The following is a 23,246-nucleotide window of genomic DNA, read 5'->3' as shown; positions in this document are numbered from 1 at the left end:
GCATCAGAACACGATTCGGTTACCTTCGCAACTGACACATTTTTTCGATGTTTTGACACCCACCCACCCTTTGTAACGACGGTCTAGACACTCCTCCCCCCTTCGTTCAAACAATCACGTAACATTTGCCCCCAACCTCCCCCCTTCATGATCTTATGAAAGAATTCTGTATGCTCTCGAAAACGGTCACGACGACTGAAGTCGAAAAATACGACTACGAAGGTACTAATCACTACTCATATTTCGTTGGTTCTAAAGAGGCTAACTAACACTTTTCCTTTAAATTTAATGATAATTTTCCTGGCTCATCCGCAAACATTTACGAAACATTCGGTGGAGATATTTTGATTATTTTTTTTATCCAAAAATAAATCAAAAAACTGTCAAGAGATTTTGTAACATCGCGATGGAAGTATTTCTAATGCTGCAATCAATGTTCACATACAGCAGTAGTTATCTGGTCAGAAAAATATGGGTCACAACGTGAAGGTTAGTCGCTTAGCAATAAATCACACCAAATCAAGTTCAACCGCACAAGTCCTAAATGTTTTAATTCACGTTCTTTTTTCCATTAAATCTACGGAAAAAAATTGAGTTAATTTCAAAATATTTAATTTTATCGAAGTCTCTAAGTCCCCGAGTGAGATGGGATGACCCTGGCGTCGATGCAGAATACACTTTTGCGCTATCTCTTAACAATAAAACGATAAGATGATTCTACGATCAAGTTCAAAAACTCTCCATTAAATGTTTTGAAGTAGCATCAAATGAAGGTTTTAACTCAAACTCGTTTAAAGTCGGTACAAATAAATCGAGTTAGTCGCGCATGTCCATGAATCTTATTTTACTACAGAGTAAACTCACCAGCAGAAGTAAAAGAATCGTTCATAAATTAAGCTTTTCGGTGTAGAATGGTAAAAATTAACATTTTAGCGAAAATCTCAAATTTTATTCTTTAAATCTAATATAAATAATGCTCTTCTTAATTTCTTTTACAACAGTTAACTGCATAACCTCAGGAAAAAAGAAATATATGAATAAATAAAAATAACCCCAAGCCTAACGCCTGCACAACATTTTACGGCGGGCCGGGAAAAAGAGCGTCATTTTAAATTTGCTTCAAGTTCGCGGTTTTCTCTCAAGCAATCAGATTGTCGGATTAGCCGATGACGTCTTGCACCATACTCCAAGTGTAACACCTTCACCAACCGTACCTACACTCATATCCAAAATCGTACGAAATATCCATTTGCTATTAATATTGATTGAATAGGGAAATCCTTCAAATTTTATTCAAATCTGACCCAAAGATACTTAAAATATTCAAATATAACACTTTTAACGTTTATCGCTCGTTATCTCCGTGTCACTTTAACGCGCCATTTTTTACAATTTTTGACTCCAGACAAGTGGAAAATAAGCTGGGTTGGCAATTTGGAGTGTCGATTTTGTTTCGACCAATCAGAATGTCTACAGCTATTGTTGACATTTGGTTCATAAACGGATAAACGGGCATGGCTTGTTTTATGAGTTTTGAGTTTTACGGATTATTTACACGAATTTCGTTCATCACCCTTATTTTAATCTGTGAAAACAGAAAAATGTCAAGGACCGAGCATATTCTTGTGTCTCCAAAGAAATGGAATCGCCGAAGGTTTGTAGAAAACGAGTCCTTCACTTATTGGGTTGCTTGTTTGTTCTATTCTATGTTTGTCTCTCACCTCGACTACATAGTCTTATTTTTATTTGAAGTACAATTTTTACGAAAAAGGATTGGTGGACGCATGATTTTAGACCGCGGAAATGATCTTTTTGGTCACGGAATTCCCAAGTCAGCAAGATCTGCACAGTTAGTAAGACCAGTGCCTTGTATAGATGTTATTACGCTACTACAAAGTAAATACATAAATGTATAGACACGATTCTCGAGTACCTAGTTCATTGAGCTACCAGCAACCTCATTGTTGGAACTTTAACTAGCCTTGTCGGCAAGACAATACATAGCTCTATCTACGCTGTGTAATATTACGAGTTTCAATTCTTGTCGTGCCGATATAAATTTCAACGATCAGGCTGTTGTAACTCCTCATGCTACAAAAGCAGACACTGCTTAATGGATTTCAAAAGTCTATTCTGTGTGCAAACAAGAAAATGTTAGGTAGGCAGTCACAGTTTTTCCGCTGATATTACCTACTTGAATGACCATATTGATGGTCTGAGTCGGCAATCACATAACTCGATTTGCGACGTCGCAAACTATTTAAGTAACGGCAATTCTTTACTTAAAACTGCCATGATTTTTCTCCTCTGTGTGAAGAAAATTCTGCAAAAACTTCAAGGAATGATGTCAATTTGTTCTCTTTTTTAAAAAAAAAAACAGAGTTGGAGATTTTCGAACACCATAAAAAAGTTATGTGATCGCTAACTTACACCGTCGATATGTGATCAAAACTACAAAGTTCAACATCATCCATTTCAATTAAAGGATGGAAGTAATGAATGGCTCAAATTGGTTAAATCTCACACACTGGGTGAAGAAAGCCTCTAGGGCTCATAAAACCATTGCCCCCAGGACTGCCATTAACTTTGACTCTCCAATGTCATGGTTCAACTTTTTAGCTCAAACTCATTTTGATATATATCAGTACTGTCTTTGTTGATGTACACTCGACCACCAGTATTTTAATAAAAAAGTTATCAATTGGCACAGTCATTATCAATGCAGTTGCATTCTGCATTGTTTTGATGAATACCTACCACTTTGTTATTATTGTTTTCCTCTTTTTCATCTCATTCAACACAATTTGATCCTGAAATTGAACTGCAGCTTAGTCAACTTTGTACCAATCTAAAGTGTTTTGAATGACTTTGCCATAGCAGAATTTTCATAAATAGCTCACCCATCAATTCATCGGAACATGATAGCATCGGCTTTCACGGTCTAAGGAGGCACTTAATTTACGTAGTTTTTTTTTTTTCCTGTGTTATGTACGTGTCCTCTTATAAAAGTCATTTTTTGTCTTTTTCAGCTTCCAGGAGACCCAAGCAATGGTGCGTTTATCAAGTATACTCCCAGCGATGAAAATCCTCACGCTGATTTTGCCGATGAAATTTATGCACCACCACCCTCAGAGGTGCTTGATCGACAACCTTTCGAAGGTAACTTCATCTTAATATTCAGAGCTAAAATGTCGTTTGTATTTGCTTAATTTCCAACGAACCTCTCATACTCTTGCGTTTGCTAAGAAAAATTGCTGTTTGAACATTTGCTCATCAAATTCCCGTATTTCTTCTTAAAATTCTCAGATATTTTAAATCACATTGGGATGAAAACTTTCCGAAAAATTGCACAGAAAATATTTATAAGTTTTCCGAAAATGCGTGTTGCATCTAAGGAAATTTGACAATGTATGAAGGCTCTTATGAGGTTCTTCCAAAGCACAGGAGTCTTAATGAGCAACTTTTGTGCCAAGTTTTCATCAAATGGTATCTCTGTATATCTCTCAATAAATCATAGATGACGTTAATTCATAAGTATCTTTATGGAACATTCAAATAGAGAACCGAATGGCTGTATAAAAACTTTTTCAGATGGTGGATTTTCGTAAGAGAACCAGAAAATACTCCACCACAATTCTTGCTTATCTTGGGTCGTATCTTTTTTCCAGAAAAGATAAAAATGTCAAATTTTGTACTAATTTTGATTAGATGCAGAAAGATCTAAGTTAAGGCTGCTTTCTGTTTACATGTATGTTTTCCTCCTAGCGTGCAGGTTAATTTCCTCTTAATTTTTTTGAAACCCCACTTTGTCAATATCTGTCTTTTCTGCTGAAATTTTCCAAGTCGAGTAGCAAAAGAGGTCACCATCTATCACCATCACAAATGTCTTCAAATCGCCATGTGTTATATTTGCTGTAAATCACAAGAACTAGCATTTTTGGAATGTTTGAAATTTATGTCAATCGTTACTTCTGACCTTGAAAATGACGTTCTAAAGCAATCTTCCCAGATCGGTCCAATTATGTGTTCTTTTTTTGCTATTTACTAATGTATAATATGATTGTGCTCAATTGCTCACCATGTTGCACGAGAATAACCCTTGATAACGCTTCTCATGAATATTAATCGTAAAATTTAATGGTTTTGCTTTTAGCTTTGAAAGCCAAATTTAGGGATGATCAGCTTCGCCCTAATCTAGACTCAGTACCAAGACATTTCCGAAAGAAGTCAGATCCCTTGAAGTATAAATGGCCTGAAGATGACTCTCCAGTCTATGCAGGTAATAACTTTTCCACCGATTCCGACAAAAAACCCAACCTGGCTAATCATAGTTGTAGCACTTTAACATTACTCCCACGTTCAAAATTTAAAAATTCATCCTGCTTTCATCCTTACTTAATGTTCTCTTCTCAATCAACTTAAAAGAGGAGGTAGGTGCATGAAGACTTTTTAGAGATTGACTTTTCTGATTCTACGTACCCAGAACATTTTGAGAATTGGTTATCTCTTTAGTTGAAAATTTAGTGAGGTTTGAGATCTTTAGTATTCGCCATCTCTTGGATCAGAGCAACTTAGCTTTTGCATTGGGAAGTTACTTTACTCTACGTTTCACCTTTCTCTTCATGAAGAGTCCAAAAGCTGTATTTTTTTCTTAACTCTGCTGTTGATTTTAATTTTTGGAAAGAGGACTGCTTAATTTTTCAATCAGTTGTTTTTCATCATGAAAAACTCTACATGCTATATTTTGTTTTAGGATTTACTCTAGTAAATAGTATTGTAAAGTACTTTTCTCCTGAAATGGAAGTCATATCGTGCCGAAAGTCCATTTTATTATTTTTGTATTTCGCTCATTTCTCAAACTTTATCTAAGTTCTGGAGGTACCGCACATGAAAAATTAAACATTACATCCTTCTTTCAGCGTCATAACTATTTACCTTTTTTAACAATGAAAAATGATCCAATGAAACTTTGAAAGCCATTATCTCCAAACAAGACTTTTAGGATTTGGACTTTCTTACACCTATCTCCTCAATAAAGAAAATCATCTCTTTCAGAAAAGGAGAAAATAAATTTTGCTGGAGGAAAAGCAGTAAGTTTTTTAATACAGGATCAGGAGTAGGGCGTGTGTTTTGCAAGCTTTGTGTGAAAGAGCCTCCCAAAAAGTGGCCCCTTTTTTGAAACTCGGGGATTTCATTCGTATGTGGCTGAAATGAAACCTTATGGTGAGACAAGCCTCCAGTAAAAATTTTAGCTTGAGTATACGTCTAGTTTCCGAGATACAGCGTTGCAAAGTTTGCATATTTAAGCTTTAAAAATTCGCATATTTTCAAGTATCTTATTGTCGAAAACACCTCCATCGGACATTTTATGATATTTTGTGACATTTAACCAACATTTAGTCTTATTATTGATTGCATACATCTATTGATACAATAATACTGCTAATTCTCTTGATACAACGTTGCAAAGTTGACACCAAGACCTATAAAAAATGCTCAGTTTGGTTAGTTTTTTTATAAAAAGACGAACTTACTGATCACCAAAATATATTTTTATGGGGTTTAGGTGTGATTTTATAATAAGACACGTCTTCCATATAGGCCTTACCGCGAGCGTAAGCACAGATTCAATGATACAGCGTTGCAAAGTTTATTTATTTGAGCTTCAAAAATGTTTATATTTTGAAGTTCCGCGTTTAAAGAGCGATTTTCGTGGATCTTGTTTTCGAATTTGAGGAGTAAAATCTACCCACGTGTCATTTGTAGATGTATGTTCGAATAAACAGGGATAATTTGATTGGTGGTGGTACAGCGTTGCCAAGCTAACAACGTTAAACTCTTGAAATTATTATTTATGGTAGTTAAAGATGACGTCTATGAATGTAATACCTGATATCAAGGCAAAATATCGAGGGTTGATGTCAGTTCCGAGTGACAATTGGTATTGGCAAAAATACTATGATCAAGTTTATTAATACTTCTTTTAAAACGATAAATAAATGAGAAATTAAAATAAGGAATCCTCTAAGAATTGATATTTATGATTTTTGTTTTTTATAACTTTGCTTTACTTTTTTAATTTTTATTTTATTTATTTTACATGTTTAATGTTTTTACATTTTTAATTTTTTTACATTTTTAAATAACAATTATAATTTTTTTTTATTTTTTTCTTCATTTTTTTCCATTTTTTATATTTATTTATTTATTTTTTTTTTTGCATGAATTTATCACACATCGGTACAAGTTCTGCCTGCAAATCTATGGACAATGTCTTGACACTCTTGACACTGTCGCTAATCTTAAACTTTAACATTAAGAAAAAAAAAGAAAAAACAAATAAATTTTTAAATGAACACTAAAGGAACAAGAACGGATGCAATGGATGAACGCATTATTTTTTTCAAGGCGTAATAAATGTATTCTCTAGATCAAGATTAATTTATACTTAAAAAAACTCGAAATATTCCGTATTCTATATTTATTTTTTAATTTTTCTTAACAAAAGGTCGAATTGGCAACTATGGCGAGTCAGAATTTGTTGGATTTTGTAAGAAACGCTGATGATGAGTATTCCATTAAGCATGACAAAGTCTCTTGAATTTGATTTTGAAATCAGATTATTATTTTTGGAAGTATCCTAATTTTAAAATTATTTTATGTATAAATGTTGAAGGAAAACAAAAAAATAGGCAACAGTGTAATTTTTATACCAATTGTGATCTAGTTCTAACTAGTGTCCTAACATTTTGCTTTAAAATACCGAGACATGTTTGATCGAAGTTTTTTTTTAATAAAAAAATATTAGAAAAGACATGTTCAGAGGTATAAGATGTAAACTTTGCAACGCTGTGTTACTTGAAATTATTGTAGCCTTACATCAATGCACTATGCATCCAAGAGTGCCACTAGGGGTTAATCTCGTGCCACAAAATACAATTGGACATTCACTAAAATTGGTTTTTAAATAAGAAACTCAAAAATATGAGTATTTTTAAAGCTCAGAAAGGTAAACTTTGCAACGTTGCACTACCTAAACAGGGGTCATACATAAGCTGAAACTTTTACTGGAGACTTGCTTTATCATTATGCTTCATTTACGCTTTGTTTCAGTATTGTAAAGTTCACTCTTATGTTAGTTTTAGGAAGATAATATTTGAAAATATGAAGATTTTTAAAGCTTAAATATGCAAACTTTGCAACGTTGTATCTCCGAAACCAGACGTATACTCACGCTAAAATTTTTACTGGAGTCTTGGGTCATCATAAGGTTTCGTTTAGGCCACATTTGAATGAAATCCCCGAGTTTCACAAAAGGGGCCAAAAAAGGCCCTTTTTTTGGGAGGCTCTTTCCGCAATCACTTTACTTCCCTGCTAAGGAAGAGTATAGCGTAAATGAAGAATAGGCTTTGTCTGTTTCAGAGGAAATCGACTCTAACCATAGCCCGATTGCGTAGCATCATGTAGACTGGTTTTATGTTTATTTTCGTTTTCACTCGTTTAGTTATCAATCGATGTTGTAATTTGATATGATATTATTTCTCTTAACGTGTAGAACAAAGAGAATTGAAAATGAAACAACGTATGGTAAAAGCCTATTTTTCCCCTACCTACTGTGCTCTTTCTTGGCTAGGCAGTGCATTTGAAAGATTTTTGTTCCTTGAGTAACATTTAAGTTCCTCTTTTTTTAATCATTTGGTTTCTACCTGTCTTATCGCTTTACATTTGTGGCTATTTTTCAGGCACTCAAAACGAGAGGCTAGCTACGTATGATAAGACACCTAATGTTTACAGCAATCAACACTTTAATCCAAATGATCTGACTACGCTTTTTCAGCATCCAAAAGCGGCAGGATTTGAAAACCAATTCCCTAATTTCTATTCCAACGACTATAATGATGATCTAGTATCAACAGCACTTTTCAACCAAGATTTCAATACTCCTGAAAAATTTCGGTTAGGCTTCGAAACAAAAGACTCATATAGCGACAAGAACGATGTCCTTTCTCTTGGACGCAATCAAAACGTCCTCATACCTGTGTTAGGCCCCAAAAGCCAAGTAGATAGTGGCTACACGGAAGGTGGTGTTGTCTACATCCCGGAAAAATCAAGTGGTGAGGCTCTGTTCTACGTGGCATGAATGATCTGTAGTCTTGCAATTTAATTTCTGCTCATTCAAAGAAGATGGCAAGAGGCTAGAAAGAGAGGAAAGATGGTCCATGCAGATATTTGAAAATACTTTAAGATAATTTATTTTTTCCCCTACTTTTTTGTTAAGAATATTTATATCCTGAAAAATTAGCAAACCATACTTGGATATACCTCAAATATCTGTAAAAAATGTCAAAGCCCCTTTAGGAGCCATTTGCGAAAGTCATCCAAGCCTGTGAGTTTTGTATCAATTTCATATCAATGTGTTCATATCAATTTTTTGTAATCAATTCAGATTAAGAACATAACCAAATCTGACGAGAAATTAATTGTCTCCTAAGTACCTCTGTGTTGATTATAATTCTCTTACGAAAGTTTAAATTTTCAAAGAATCAATGGTAGGTATCCCTCTTCTTTTTTTATCCAAACTTTAAAGTGCATAGTTAACACTAAAAAAATATTACAGAGTCGAGAAAATATCTTGTGAATGCACTCAAACATATTTTTCAAGTCTGCATAAACAGTGTCATCATCTCAAGATATTTTAAAGCGGGAGTGATGATCTATAAACAAAAAAATAAATTAAATTAAATGGCCCTGAATTAAGTGTAGCAGAATATTCAGTATCAATTTTGGTCTTAACCCACTCTTTTACCTTCAAGCCACATTTTTCTTGCTTTCTTTTTAATCTTTTTCTCAAAATAACAAGAGCAGAGATATAGATTCAGTAGTAGCTAGTTTCACCATCAAATGCTTGAATTTTTGTAGCGTCCCTTTCATACCCCTTGCTTTCAATATATTTTTATTTTTCTACTGTTTTTTCAGTTCTTTACGTTAAAAATTTGCCTCAAAGGTAGACTGTTGCTTAGTAGCTTAGCTTATCCTCTCTTTTTTTCTTCTTTTTAAATATGTATGAATACAATTTATCACGTAGCATGACCAAAACACACCTTCAAATTGTATCGTAATGATGAAAGGAAATGTTGGCCTTTTGTGTTAGAAAAGTACTAAAGAAACTCATAATCATTTGTATTATATTTTATTTTTATTTTTTTTTTATACATTACATTTCCTTTCAAGTCCCAAGAAAGGTTTTGATTTTGTAAGATGATTTATTTTCATACACGTTGTTAAGGAAATTTCCATTCAGAGACGTAGAAGACAAAAAACTACCTTAAAACTGCCTGGTGAGTGGTTGCCAAAAGGGTTGCAAAAACGTTGACACAGTGTTATTTTTGTTAGTGACAAAAAGAACGTTGTGGCAAAATTTTTGCAATCACTTGCGAGGCAAGAAGTACTGAGCTAAAAGTCTCAATTATCTACAGTATCAGCGAAAGCCCTAAAGTAAGAACAAGTCGCTTTGTTCCTTAGTTTACTGACAGGTAAACTAAGGAACAGGTGTAAACCGAAAATGGCATAATTCGTTTCAAATGAAAGCTCAGAAAATTTTCTCTGCATGAATTTCAGATGCCTGAGGCTATTTTTCACCTCTGCCTGCTCTGTTTGTACTCAAGCTCTCAATTCTTCTTTTTAAAATAATCCCTTTTTATCACGGTACTTTTTGTGTGTTTCTCTATGCAGACGTGGAGGGCGACAGTGATTACATCGAGAGTTTTGACCCAGAAACTGGTTGGACTTTCAAACGTAGAGAACGGTTAGACGTCAAAAAACCAGGACCACTGTTTCCACAAAATAACTTTGTACAGCAGGTATGCATCAATATTTTACAAATTTAAATAATGACGTTACTAACTGATGACTAGTGATGAGTATTTCTTAAAAAATGTGTGCAAAATTTTATCACAATAATTTGTATTCCTTGTTTTTAAGTAATCCTCTTATAACGTTTTTGTGAAATGTTCTCAGTTATGTTTACTTGACTGTCCATAGAATAAAAAGTGCGTTGCTCTTTTTTTTTGCTTGTTTTCAAGTAAAAACAGAGTTTTTAAATGGTCAGATAATGTAGACACACCAATCTGAATCAGTTTTCAGAATCGCTCTTCTTTTCTTATTCCTGGCAAGAGAAACAGCAACCTCTAAAACCTTTTTACAATGAGTAAAGAGCTCACAATAACTTGGAACCAGGGATGCATTTAACATTTTTTCTGAATTCTTTTACCCAAGTCCAAAAATTTCTACCTCTTCGAACATCTAATGGAAAGCAGTGATTCCTGCTCTCTAAAAAAATTGCAATTCAAAAAAATTACTTTTTGCATATTTTTTAAATTAAGCAGACTCTAATTATCTTATAAATAGGTCAATTGTTTTGTCTTTTCTATCCTTCATAGAAGCCAATTTATATCCTTACTGAAAATTGTTTTTTAATATTTTTGCACAGAAAAATTTGGACTCAAAAGCGCATCAAGACTTTAACTCGGATCATTATGGCTCTCAGATGCTTGGTAAGAGTTCCCTCTATTTTTGAGTTTTTACTAATGTAGGGCTCTGAATAAAGTATTGGATGGAACTCGTGACATCAGCTGTCTGAGCCAAGTTTAGTCAACTTTGTTGTTCACTTTTATCTGGAAAAAAGCATAGCCTTTTTTTTTAAATTAAATATGCATATGCAAATGAATAAATAAAAAATACTACTTAAAGTCATCACTGTCTCATCCATAAATATTCCTGAAATCTGGATAGCTCTTTTGCCATTAGATATGGTTGTCCCTTCTCTTACTCGACTCATACAGAATACCTTTTTACATTGCAGTTCCATAATCAAAGATGACATTTTTTCTTAAGTCAGTATTGAAATTTAAATCTAAGTGCAATGAAGCCTGATCACTGAGATTGAATAATTCATGAAAATATGCTGAAAAAAGTTTTTGAAAGTACCGATCAATTTAAGCATTGGCTCAAATATTATGGTAGCAAATAAATCCAAAAAAATTTAATTTTTAGCACAAATTTTAGCAATTAGATTTTAGCAGTATAATCTTGATTAAAATGGTTAGTCTAATAAGTAGTAATAACTTGCTACTTTTTCTTACCTAGATCGCTCATCCAATCATGCAGAATATGCTTTGCCCATGCATCAAGCCAGCACAAATGTTAAAGTAAGTTTTAATAATTTTATTCCTTCTTCTCTTTTATTTATATCCAATCTATCACTGATCATTCCATCAGCCGAAAAAAAATTTTGAGGTGCAAATATAGTAAAAAAAGTGGAACTCTTACAGAGCATTCACATGCATTGTGACTCTCCTTCGTCAATATTAGCAATTGCCGAAGGTCATTTGGACTTCGTTTTGCAATTAGGAACTACAACTTCTGGCTCATCTGTATAAAACGTATGTATATAAGGAAACTAATGGTACATACGTTGTTTCTAAACTGAGCCAGAAATAGTACCTAATTGCAAAAAGTAGTCCATTTGGCAAATTACACCCTCTTATCTCCTATTGATACCATCACCCACAATCCGTAGGGGCATTCTCTGTCTTTTATCAGGAGGAAGAGTTTACAGCCTTTTCAAGTTGAAAGTTATCAATCAATTTCCAAATGCACTGCATCATTTTGTTCATTCATTTCTTTGTTACCTGAAGAAAAAAATGTATAGTGATAGGTACAAAAACGTGAAAAAAATGTATGACTGGAAAATGTTTAATATTTGCTCTCTGATTCTTGCCCAACAAATCGATGTCTGAAGCAAGTTTGAAATGAATTGATGCTTTTCTTGCAGAAATAAACTTATTGGACTCAATTTTTCTTTGAAAAAAATCCTTCATATCATTTCAAATCTGTACGTTGTTGACAAAAAGCCAAAGAAGAAAATTTTTGTTCTGAATATTTTATCAAAACTGTAGTAAATTCATGATTTCACAATGTGAAAAAGGATTACACCTAACAGCTGTCATTTTGCAATTTTTGCACCAATGGATTCTACCGGTCAAAATACCATTCTTAAGAGAGAAATTTCATAGCTGTCCAAAATGATACATTTTGCAGAACATCCTTCTCCTAGGTCTCTGAATGCCTTTTGTGTTTTACATCAATTTTCGTTAATTTCTCAAGGTAAATTTTTTATAATCCATTAAGCTGCATCTTTTTTTTTCTTTTTTTTTTATTCTTGAGAGAGCCGCCTGTAAAAACAGTTGGTATGCTGCCTTTAACGCAAATATTTCAGCCTTTACCTTTGAGGCTCTAAATTTTCATTTTCCTGTTCAACTCTACATTCCCGTATTAAATATCAAATCCTCTGTTACAGACTACAGAGGCCAAAAATTCTAATAGTGGAAAAAATCCAGCGGACGAAGACTTAGATCCTTATGATGCTGTAGATCCATCTTACACTTTTGTGGAATTCAAAAACAGGTGAATATTCTTCAATATTATCTCTAAGTACTTAAAATTTGTAATGTAGTGTACAGCAATCCAATTTCGTTGAGACAAAATTAAATCACCCAAAAAACTGTCAGCATTCTAAGAGTATTTTCCTACTTTTTGTAAATAAGTGTTAACTTCAACGATCTGTATGAGTCAAATTAATCCTGAATGGAAAGTTTAAAGTTAATTTGTTTGGTAATTATTATTATTAGATAAATCTCCTAGTCCCTTTGTTTGCGCCAGTATTCATTTTCTTAATCATGTTGATATTCTTACATTAAAAAAGTTCTGTTTAATGCACAATACAAATGATCCACCAGGCAAGGTTTGAACTGTGAAGAAACTTCGCATGTTTTCTCTTCTAAATCTTTTGGTGAAAACGATTCACCCTCGGGGATGTTAGGAAATCAACTCCAAAACCAGATTCTCACAAATATTTTCAACACAGATAAAATTGAAACTAGATTATGCAATTGACGCATTGGTATTTTTGCTAATTGACGAATGTTAATTGTTAACACTTTTAATGTGTTTAGGTTAATGTGTTGATCTAAAGTGTCAGAAATTTCAAGGAAAAATATTCATTACTTTCTTCAGAAATACAAATTTTATCGTAGGAAATTTGGCAACTCTCAAATGTTCATACAACATTTTTCTTTAGCTTGGCATTGTAGTTGTCCTGATTTTCTGTCTCTGACCAGGAAGTTGCAAAAATCAAGCCAAGCTTAGTCACAATATTGCTCTAAGGGAAAGATGTGCTTGATTGAGCCTTCTCTCCCTCCATCATGAAAATAGCAGTTCTTCACTATATTTAACATACAATGGCAAAATATTCATCCCTGTAATAATTCATGTTTGGCCTTTTATTTCATCGTATGAATTTTTTTATTTCTAGCATTCGACATTGGAAAATTGGGGAAAGGATCCTCAAAAAAATTATCAAACTTTTGCGCTTATCTCCGAGAGCTTTCTCTCATCTTCAGTAAGTCTTCAAATTTCTCTGTTTGCTCTAATTTAAAGTTCATTTTCCCAGATGAAGTCAATTAGATCATATTAGAAGTGTATTTGTCTTTTAAAAAAATAAGTAGCCGTGAATCATTCTTCTCTCGAATTAAAGGGGACAAAAAACTAATTTTACCATCGATCTCGTCAGATTTCATGACTGCCTTTGTCAGGTAGTGATTATTGAATTTGAACCAAAGCTTGTCCGAAAATCTGCTGAAGTGGCTATGCCATATCTAGAAATGTTAAAGTAATCCATTTTATAGCCTCAATTTTTAAAAAATCGGAACGCTCATAATCCTTATTTTCAAGCTTATCATGCTTCAAAGGCTCTATAGAATTTCATCTTAAAATACGAAAAAGTTACCTAACCAGTGCTGAATCTCTCATAACCTATGCTGTATTCTTTTTCTGGCCTTGTATTATGTACTCAAAATATCTAAGTAGATAAACTGAACTGATTGATGGTAAAGCAACACCAATATTGGTATCTTGGCGGTATCATGTCATACTTTATTTTTTAAATTGAAAATATCAAACATATTTTCTTGAAAATCCCCCTGATTTTTCTTCTCTGTGTGCGGAATTATCTGTGAAAATTTCAAGCAATAGTATTGGTTTGTTCTCTTTTGATAAAATAAAGTTTGAGCGGAGATTTTCAAGCCCTGCAAACAGAGTATGTGTTCCTGCAGTTCCTCTGTGTGTATCCAAACCTACAAATCCTTGATTGAATCCGTTTTGTATTATCTTTTGAGCAATTATGTCATGGACAGAGAAATATGAGTCATTTTCTTTCAATGCTTTTTCAATGACAGGAAATCTGTGTAAAATTAAAAAAGAAAAAAAAAGAGTGGAAAAAAAAAGAGCATCCTTGTTCATAAAATTAATTTTTTCCAAAAATCTATTTTTAACTCCTCTTTGGTCTATTTTTTGGGGGAAAGAGGGGGATTTTTCTATGAAAGAAGCTGTACGATCATTTGACAAAATTTTTTCCTGTATTTTTACAGAGTCAGTGAGAATCAAATATCATTCAAAATTGATTCGGACTTACTGAAATTGAACGCAAGTGACGTGGCGGAGAGAATCGGTAAGTTCTCATTTCAAAATTTCTTTTTCTCTGAGGAAATCTCTCTCTCTTTTTCCATTTTTTTTGCACCATGAGGTAAATTTTACACTACCTTAAAATTTAAGAGTTTTAAAGTATACATTGAATCTCACTTTCAATGACATACACATAATCTCCTTGTACGTGGAAAATAGTCGCTACAAGATGCTTGCACGTGCTATATTGTTTTGCATTATTTTCCATTCGCGAATCAAAATTAACTTTGCTTTCGCTTATTTACTTTAATATTTATTCGTAAGAACTTTACAACCAAGTCTTGAATTTTGTAAAATTTTGATTCATTCAATAAATATTGATAGCATTGAATAAAGTGAAAATAAATATTGCGCAGTTATCAGCCTTACAGTACATTTAGAATTATTTTGAACAATTTTGTTAAAAAAATTTACTCTGCAATACCTGATGAATGGATCGTCTTGAGTTTAATTTGTTTTTTCTCTTTCTTTCTTTTTCTCTTTTTTTCTACAAAATAGTTTTATAATGTTCATATTATTGCGACTCTCTTTATGCTGAATTAACTCAAACAGCTGGAATTCACAATCTTAGGAAAACCAATGGCCATTCCCCTGTTACTTTGTCTCACTTTTCTTATTATTTTTGCAGAACACATAAAGCCACAGCTTAAACGCGACTTTGATGTGGACGTAGTTGCAGTTGGAATCGGGAATAAGGTAAGATTAAATTAACAGTTTTTACTTCCTCTCTTCATAGGGACTTTAACCTCTTCTCTTCTCGAATGAACTGATTGCAGTTTGATGCATGCTTCATTTAGGCAGAGTCAGTGATTTTTGGTTGGGCGTACACTCATCACTTTTGGAAGCAACATGCCTCAGTAATATCTCGTTAAAACGTTTTTGGATGAGATTTAAAATGGGAAGGTTGTTTCCAGGAAGACGCTATTTTGAGCAACACTTTAACAAGAAATTGCCAGTAGGGACTTGTAAAAATGACCGTTGTTTGGGTGAAATGTTATTCCAGGAAAGGTTCAAAAGAGTTACGATTGTATTTTTGAATTTAAACTTCAAACATTTTTTTACCAAAGAAAGGTACTCATTTCTCCTACATTTTCAATTTTTGTCGATTTTGGATGTCAATTGAAAAAAATGTTTATTATTTCAGATTAATTTATGTTGTTTTGTCTTTTTGATCCTTCATAATACCACTCTTTTGTTTTCAGACCAAGTACCCAACTGTTGTGAGTCTTGTGAATGAAAACGACGACATGCTTGTTGCATTGGCGTTCCTCCTTGGAGGGATCGGGTTCTCTCTTGTCATCATCGGTATCATTATCATCCTGCTCAAGAAGCATGCTCGATTTCAGGACAAATTAGACGCTCTCAATACACATGACTCTGAAGCTAGCAAAGAATACCAAGTAAGTTAAATCAGAAATCCTTAGTGAAACCACCAGATCACATATCTCAGTCTGCGACATTGCAGACTTCCCATCATACTTAATTTTTTAAATGGGAAACTATTGAACGTCAATGCTTGAAAACTTCTGTCATGTTTCTTCTTTGTACAGAGAACACTTCCTGAGTACTTTAAGGAATGTCATTGATTTGTTCTTCAAAAAAATAAAATGGGAAAGCAGATTTTTTAAACATTGGAAATGAGATCCGTGGTCTGGTAGTTTCACTGCCAAAATACAGTTTACCATTGTAAGGCCTCTTGTTTTTGTAGCTCTTCGGTCGCTGCCTGTAGCGCACAGAGGCGTATCTACATTTCATAGTCTCCCATACTTCCATCTCAGTCTGCAATAGTTTGCGACTATTCCATTCTGTGATGGATGAACATTTTGTTATTGTCATTGATAAGAGTCCTCCAAATAATTTTTAAACGTGGATTTACAACATCATAATTGTTTTAAAATTTTGGTTTACTAAAGAAAAAGTGCCAAAAAACTTTAACTTGATATAATGGCACCTCTGTCTAAAGAGGTCTTTAACCAATATTTCGCTCTAAAAATGCCCACAATTTGCAAATGAAATAGTAGTTATGGTAGTTGAGAATTTAAAATTTAAAGAATTCAATTTTGAAAACACTAATTCAACTTGGCCATGTTTTTGCCTAATTTTTTTAATAAGTGTGACTCGTTTTGGTAGACTCTTATGGTATCACAAAGACTAACTAACTGTAAGCTTCTTACAATTTATTTTTCAGGATACTAAAAGAGTTTTCTATCAAGAACTGAATTTCGATTCTGACAAAAATTGCTCCTCTGAAAAATTTACATCGTATGTCAAGGTCTCTTTTCACGAGAACAGTCAAGTTAATCTTCTTGTCACTTGAAATTGTGATGCTCTCTCAATTTTTTGTTTCCTTTTATTTTGTTCAACTCTCTGAATTGTTTTTCTTGTTTTACTTATTCCAGGACCTGTGTCGAGCACGCATGGCAAAACAGGGCCAAGAAACAGCAGTGGCCGCTTCACCAACAGCACGAATAGCGAGTTTGTCTCGGGAGTCGGATAATAGTCCGTCATCAAGATCAAGCACTTCATCATGGTAAGGACAATTTTTTTCTACTTTTACTATTATCACCAAACGAGTCACTCTTAGTAGTAACATTGTATAAGCTTTGCAATTCCTCTCAGATCATGCAATGGCTTACATAATTTGTAGCATATGGATCAAACATGTATTAAGGTGATTCGATGGACGCCATATTTTGTGTTAGAACGGCATGCGATATATCGCATCCATTGGTTCCATTCTTTCAGCTGTTTGTCATTTTTCTCCAATTTTGAGATCGCAATTCTGTTGTCAGGAGACTAAAGCACACACTTACCAATTTTAACAAAGAAATTCAACGTACTAAAGGCGTGGTTTTTTTAGAGAGAAAACATTGTATTCGATACTGATATCGAAACTGCACTCAAATGCGATATTCTCTCTCCAAAAAAACCACGCCTTTATTACATTGAATTTCTTTCTTAAAATTGGTAAGTGAGTGCTTTAGTCTCCTGACAGCAAAATTGCGATCGCAAAATTGGAGAAAAATGACGAGTAGCTGAAAAAATGGAACCAATCGATGCGATATATCGCATGCCTTTCTGACACAAAATATGGCGTCCATCGAATCATCTTAATACAAACATCTAGTAACTAGTGTTGCACCAAACATCCATTTTCTACAGGGGTAAATTGTGCTTGAATGAGCTTTTTCCCCTCTGTAATGAAAATTTCAGTTTTAAGCTGAATTTTAACTCATGTTGGCAAAATCACCAACTTTTCCGTCTAAACATCTATCAATGGTGAAAATTGCAAAAATGTGTATCTCGATTGCAGTATTTCCAGATCTCTGCTCTTGTTATATATAAACCTTAAAATGAGACCAAACCAATATTATGGTTTGAAATGAGGCAGTGGCAAGGAATATAGTAATATCTAGTATATTTCATACTTTTTTTAGACGTGTATAGCTATGCATCACAAGAGGGAGGGAGGAAGTAAAAAAATCCAATTTTCAGCATTACCTATTTTACGAATGACACCCCTTACTTGGTTTTTTTCATTAGTGTGACTCAGAAATTTTTACCATCTGGGGCTCTGATATTTTGAATGATCAGAGAGAAATTGTGCAGCTGACCCACTATAGTATTAATATAGCTACAAAAAAAATTTAAATGAGCATAAAAATTGCTTTTACCTAAATGATTGATGGTTCATTTTTTTCTTCTTTATTAAATTTACAGGAGCGAAGAGCCTGCCCTAACCAACATGGACATATCCACAGGACACATGGTTTTGGTATGAATTTCAATTTTCAATTTTAACACCAAAACGCAGTTTTAAAGTTTGCGAAAATGTGAATCTCATAGAAAAACTGGATTTAAAATCTTTGTTTTACTCTGTTTAATGCTCAAATTAGCAAAACGAGTCATGCAAAATGCTAATACTCTAAAATTTAAATCTATATTAAATTTCCATCTCTAAAATATAAATAATTCTGCTATTTATATTTATGATCATTATATTTTATTTCCCATCATTACAGAAGGGCAAAATAAAATTACTTTTCTAATTTTTTGCTCTTTAGCATTTAGCGTTCTTAAACTTTTGTTCTAGCCCTTTTCCATTCTACATATGCTGTCAAAACTAAATGTTTTTTCTTGAGACTGCCACTGAGATCTCATGGTTAAGATCTTTTTCAAGTTTTGTTTGGCGAATTCTTTTCAATACTATTGCAATGACAATATTCAGTGAAAGTAATAGAAACAGAATAATCAAATGAAACAACATACCAGTGGCAAGGAATTTTTGCAGGGTGATGGTATCATATTTTTTACGCAAAATTTTGTGGGAAAAACCGAATAGTTCATTTTAAAGTTCCAAAAATTATTTCTAAGGGGAGAAGAAGGTACCTAATCGAAATTAGATCAATCAAAAGCCAACACTTGAGTGGACGTATCAAGGCGATGCTTGGAGCTGAGTTCAACCAATCTGCAAAGTTGTTTCCATCTCCTTGCTCTGTTATCAGAGCCTGCCAATAAATATCGTTTCAAACAAGTCCCAGCATTTGTATTTCCAAAGCAGATTTCCTCTGCTGTTTAGAGTTGGTGTTAATCTGTAAAAATTCTTAGAAACTTACTTCACCCTGTACTTTCAGGAAATGAATTGAAAAAAAAAAGGGCACCAGTGACCCTCCCTTAAATTTTGACTGCAGCTATAGGGCAAAACCTGAGATGACTATTCATAATAAGACTATTCAGAATAAATCATTTTGTTTTGACCAAAAAAATGATCAATTAAGCTCTGTATCCTCCAAATGTTTCGATTTTAAGATGTTTTCCATTTAATCTCTGTGTTAATCTCACCTTTTAATACAGTTAAAAATTGTGTCAAAAGTAACTACAAACTGATGTTGCTAAAGAGTATATTAAGTGAAGTTAAAATTTCAGCAAACTTTTAAGCTAGATTAGGTTATGTTTATTACTTCAGTGTTTTGATGTATAAGTATGCGTTGAGAGTCTTAAATAAAATATTAATTTTCGTTTTTTGTCGTTTTTTCAGTCTTACATGGAAGACCATTTGAGGAACAAGGACCGGTTAGAGAAGGAGTGGGCTGGCCTGTGCGCGTACGAAGCAGAGCCTTGCTCTGTCGCAATAGCACAAAAGGTATGCTATTTATCCACAAGTTTTTCGATCCTTAAAGACAGGTGCATGAAGACTGCAGGATAGTGTTCTGCCAGTCTCAACTATAACCATAAGAAAGAGACAACAAGGATGAATATGTGACCGTCAGGGGTTGATACACCCTTATTTGCTTTCTAGAAGGGGTTTCACGTTGCACACATCCAATTTTAAATGATAATTATTTCAAATAATGTTTTTCGAATCTTCTGGCATATCCTCAATAGTCAGGGAATTTTGCCAAAATTTGAATCAGGAAAATTTCAGGGGCATTCATTCACAGAATTCCGTGGCAATCCTGTTATTAATGATTGCTCAATACTAAATAATGTCTTTTCTGAAATAAAAAAAAATTTCCCAACAGTTAGGAAAGACCTAAAGAAAGATCAACAATTTTTCCTCTGAAATTCTGTGGATACTCTGATTTTTCTAAAACACATGCTTGTTCACAGTGTAAAAGCAGGTCAAGTTTCGTAATTAGCGTTCTCTGTAGAAATTTCCAATGACATCTTCTGGAGTGTTTACAAACAATTCCTCAAATGCATGTTTAATTCTGAATTTATTGAATTACATTTTATTAATATCACTGCAAACCTTCATACCTTCACCAGTGATTTAAGTTTTATTTTATTTTTTTACTTACAGACAGAGAATTCTAAGAAAAATCGGTTCGTAAATGCTCTACCCTATGATCACGCTCGCGTTGTTCTGAACGAGCTAGCAAACCTCTCTGGATCCGACTATATTAATGCTTCAACAATTGTAAGTTTCCTGCTCTTCGTAATTTCCTGAATGTATGTTGGAACAAACTTTTTAAAATTTAAAGATTATTAAACTCATCAAAAGTTCCAGCTTTCTCAAAAATGGACCATTTTTTCGGTTTGCAAAATTTCTAATATTTCAGCCTTTTCTTCTTGCATGGAGCAGCCTGTTTAAGTTTAAAAACTTGGAGTAATGGTCCTGTAAAAAGGTGCTCCAGAGTCATGGAAAAAAGTGTCAATTTTCACCAGTCATTTGAACACTCTGTAATTTAGGAAAATTTATGATCAGGTGCCCAAAAAAAAAAAAAAAAAAATGAAAAATAACATAAATGCTTTGTAAAGTAAGGCCACAGTTTGACAGTTTTGACAGACATTCAAGAATCTGTTGGTATTTTTCACAATTCCAGTAATAATAATTGAACTTACGATTACAGACTGATCATGACCCGCGCAATCCAGCATACATCGCAACTCAAGGACCTCTACCGCATACCGCCCCTGATTTGTGGCAAATGGTTTGGGAGCAGGGCTGCGTTGTTATTGTCATGCTAACAAGACTTATCGAAAATGAGGTAGTGATGTCTCATCGTTACTGGCCGGAAGAAGGCTCTGAATTATATCATATCTATGAGGTGAGTTTTCGAAAAACACTATATTTTAAAAATGTATGCTAATATATATATTTTAAAAATATATGCTATAAATGTATGCTATAAATCTACAAAAGTAGTCAACTTGGGTTGAAAGCGGATTTTGGCGGAAAATGCTGATTTTACAGCATTCGCCCACAAACCAACAAAAGCCACTTTTTTCGCCAAAATTGGCCTTTAGACCCATGTTTAGGACCGAAAAGACCAGAAATGGTCATATCATAATGCATTCCACAAATGTAAGCAAAAAATCGTCATGTTTAAATTTAGCCAGAGTGGATCCAAAAGCAGCCCATATCGATACCCCCCATTTTTGCCAGTATTAATGGAGAATTTGCATGCACATTTTTTATTGCTTCATCTGAAAGTGCTTAAAGAGCTGATTTTACAGTACATTTTCATAATTTTTTTCTGATATGAGAAATAGTATAAAAATATATTTAAAACTGAGAAAATGCACCGCCTACTGACATCATCTGGCGGCATTTTCCATTTAAACACACGTATTTTAGCAGATTATAGATAATTTTGTCATATCTTCTTCAATAATGGACCACTAGACAAGGTACGAATTCAAGCACTCTGATACATGTTTCTTAACCAGAATTTCACGTAGAACATGATTCATGCAACGAAAATTACTAAAACCAACTCCTAACGGAGATATTAACATTTTTATTTCACATTGGTTACGAAGAATTTGAACTGCCCGCTCACAAGAAACTCAAAGCTCCACGTGAGTCAAATCGCGCACTACAACGCTTTCAGCAAGCTTCTCAAACGAGCAGTGTTCACTTCCCACCGCGTGTTGTTCAACTTTAAGTAATTTGCTATAGCTGAGCCAAAGCGTCAAGATTGAGGTTGCCAGATTTTTTTATTGCAGAGACTTTCATGATAACGTTTAGCACACGATATGAATCACGCAGAGCATTGAGTTATCATGAGCGGGTGGGTTTAATTCACGCACCAAGAATCATTAAATATCTTCGGAAAGAGTTGATTTCGGTAATTTTCGTTGTGCGCATCATTTTGAGTGAAATTTCGGTGAAGAAATATGCATCAGAATGCTGAAACTCGTACCTTGTCTAGTGGTCCATCGTTCAATTCATGAACCAAAGGTATCTTCGAGTTCAGTTCATTCTGTAGCTTCCACTCAAACACGAAATGCATCAAATTTCAGACACCTGGAAATTCTCTATCAGAATGCTTTTGCTCTAAATTATAGAGTAATTCATTTTGACAAAAGTTAATATGGATGATGTGCTATTACTTTTCAGGTGCACCTGGTGAGTGAGCATATTTGGTGCGATGACTATTTAGTACGTAGCTTTTACTTGAAAAATCTGAAGACAAGTGAAACACGCACAGTTACCCAGTTTCACTTCCTTTCGTGGCCGGATGGTGGTGTACCATCCAATACCAAAGCACTCCTTGAATTCCGCAGGTAAGGCCTACCATCTATATTAAACAATCTTGCTGGATTTTATAGCTTTTATTTGAGTAGTTTTTTTGTTTTTCTTTTATACGATCACTTTCCTCATTTCCTGTTGAGAAAATTGTGATTTTATGTCAATTTATTAACCAACTACAAACCAACATTATGAGTGCAAAAATCTCCAATTGCCCTTTCCATTTAAGATGGATGTACATATGCTCCTGAGTTGAAAGTAAAATTAGGTGTCTTTAAAAAAAAAAACCTCCTGTCACATATTTTTTGTAGCACGCTCAAGTTTAGGATTTGCAGGATTCTAAAAATTACCAAAAAACATAAATTTCAGAACGATTTGTTGGATAAGAGTTCCTCTCCAGTGTAAGTAAAATTTACAGCTGAGAGAAAGCTTGTGAGGCTTAAAGAAACCGTTGCTTTCCAAACTTATTCCAGCCAAAACAGAACTTGAAGTGCCAATTTCGGTATCCAATAGTGAAACAATTTAAAAATCGGGGAACAAGGCTGATTTTCACAAATAAAACCGAAACGTCTTGGCTGAAAACTCAGCCTTCTTTAGTTGGATAAAATAGTAAAAAGAAAAAAGGTAAAAATCTAAAATAGTAATTGGCTGTACCTTTCAAAGCGAGAACAATATTGTTATAACAACA

The 23,246-nt window shown here is 33.8% G+C and overlaps 1 protein-coding gene across 4 annotated transcripts in view; it reads left to right on the top strand.

The window, feature by feature from the left end:
• IA-2 (tyrosine phosphatase IA-2) overlaps window positions 1-23,246 on the top strand; it is a 136,328-nt gene that overhangs the window by 107,105 nt on the left and 5,977 nt on the right. The window contains exons 1-18 of one of the 4 annotated variants that reach the window (XM_019049797.2): window positions 1,514-1,654; window positions 3,030-3,159; window positions 4,154-4,279; window positions 7,743-8,114; window positions 9,733-9,860; window positions 10,490-10,553; window positions 11,146-11,207; window positions 12,359-12,465; window positions 13,373-13,459; window positions 14,487-14,566; window positions 15,209-15,276; window positions 15,783-15,980; window positions 16,980-17,110; window positions 18,301-18,355; window positions 19,619-19,723; window positions 20,384-20,500; window positions 20,934-21,131; window positions 22,427-22,593. In XM_019049797.2, the coding sequence (XP_018905342.2) occupies window positions 1,640-1,654; window positions 3,030-3,159; window positions 4,154-4,279; window positions 7,743-8,114; window positions 9,733-9,860; window positions 10,490-10,553; window positions 11,146-11,207; window positions 12,359-12,465; window positions 13,373-13,459; window positions 14,487-14,566; window positions 15,209-15,276; window positions 15,783-15,980; window positions 16,980-17,110; window positions 18,301-18,355; window positions 19,619-19,723; window positions 20,384-20,500; window positions 20,934-21,131; window positions 22,427-22,593 (2,210 nt within the window). In that variant the 5' untranslated portion in view covers window positions 1,514-1,639. Of the gene's footprint in view, window positions 1-1,513; window positions 1,655-3,029; window positions 3,160-4,153; window positions 4,280-7,742; window positions 8,115-9,732; window positions 9,861-10,489; window positions 10,554-11,145; window positions 11,208-12,358; window positions 12,466-13,372; window positions 13,460-14,486; window positions 14,567-15,208; window positions 15,277-15,782; window positions 15,981-16,979; window positions 17,111-18,300; window positions 18,356-19,618; window positions 19,724-20,383; window positions 20,501-20,933; window positions 21,132-22,426; window positions 22,594-23,246 lie in introns of those variants that run through there. The other 3 variants (XM_072304254.1, XM_072304255.1, XM_072304256.1) reach the window with 3 other exon arrangements.

This window comes from Bemisia tabaci, chromosome 9, assembly GCF_918797505.1.
Source record: "Bemisia tabaci chromosome 9, PGI_BMITA_v3".
NCBI lineage: Eukaryota > Metazoa > Arthropoda > Insecta > Hemiptera > Aleyrodidae > Bemisia > Bemisia tabaci.
Note: the sequence above shows the minus strand (reverse complement) of the source record. Positions and strands in the feature narration are given on the sequence as shown.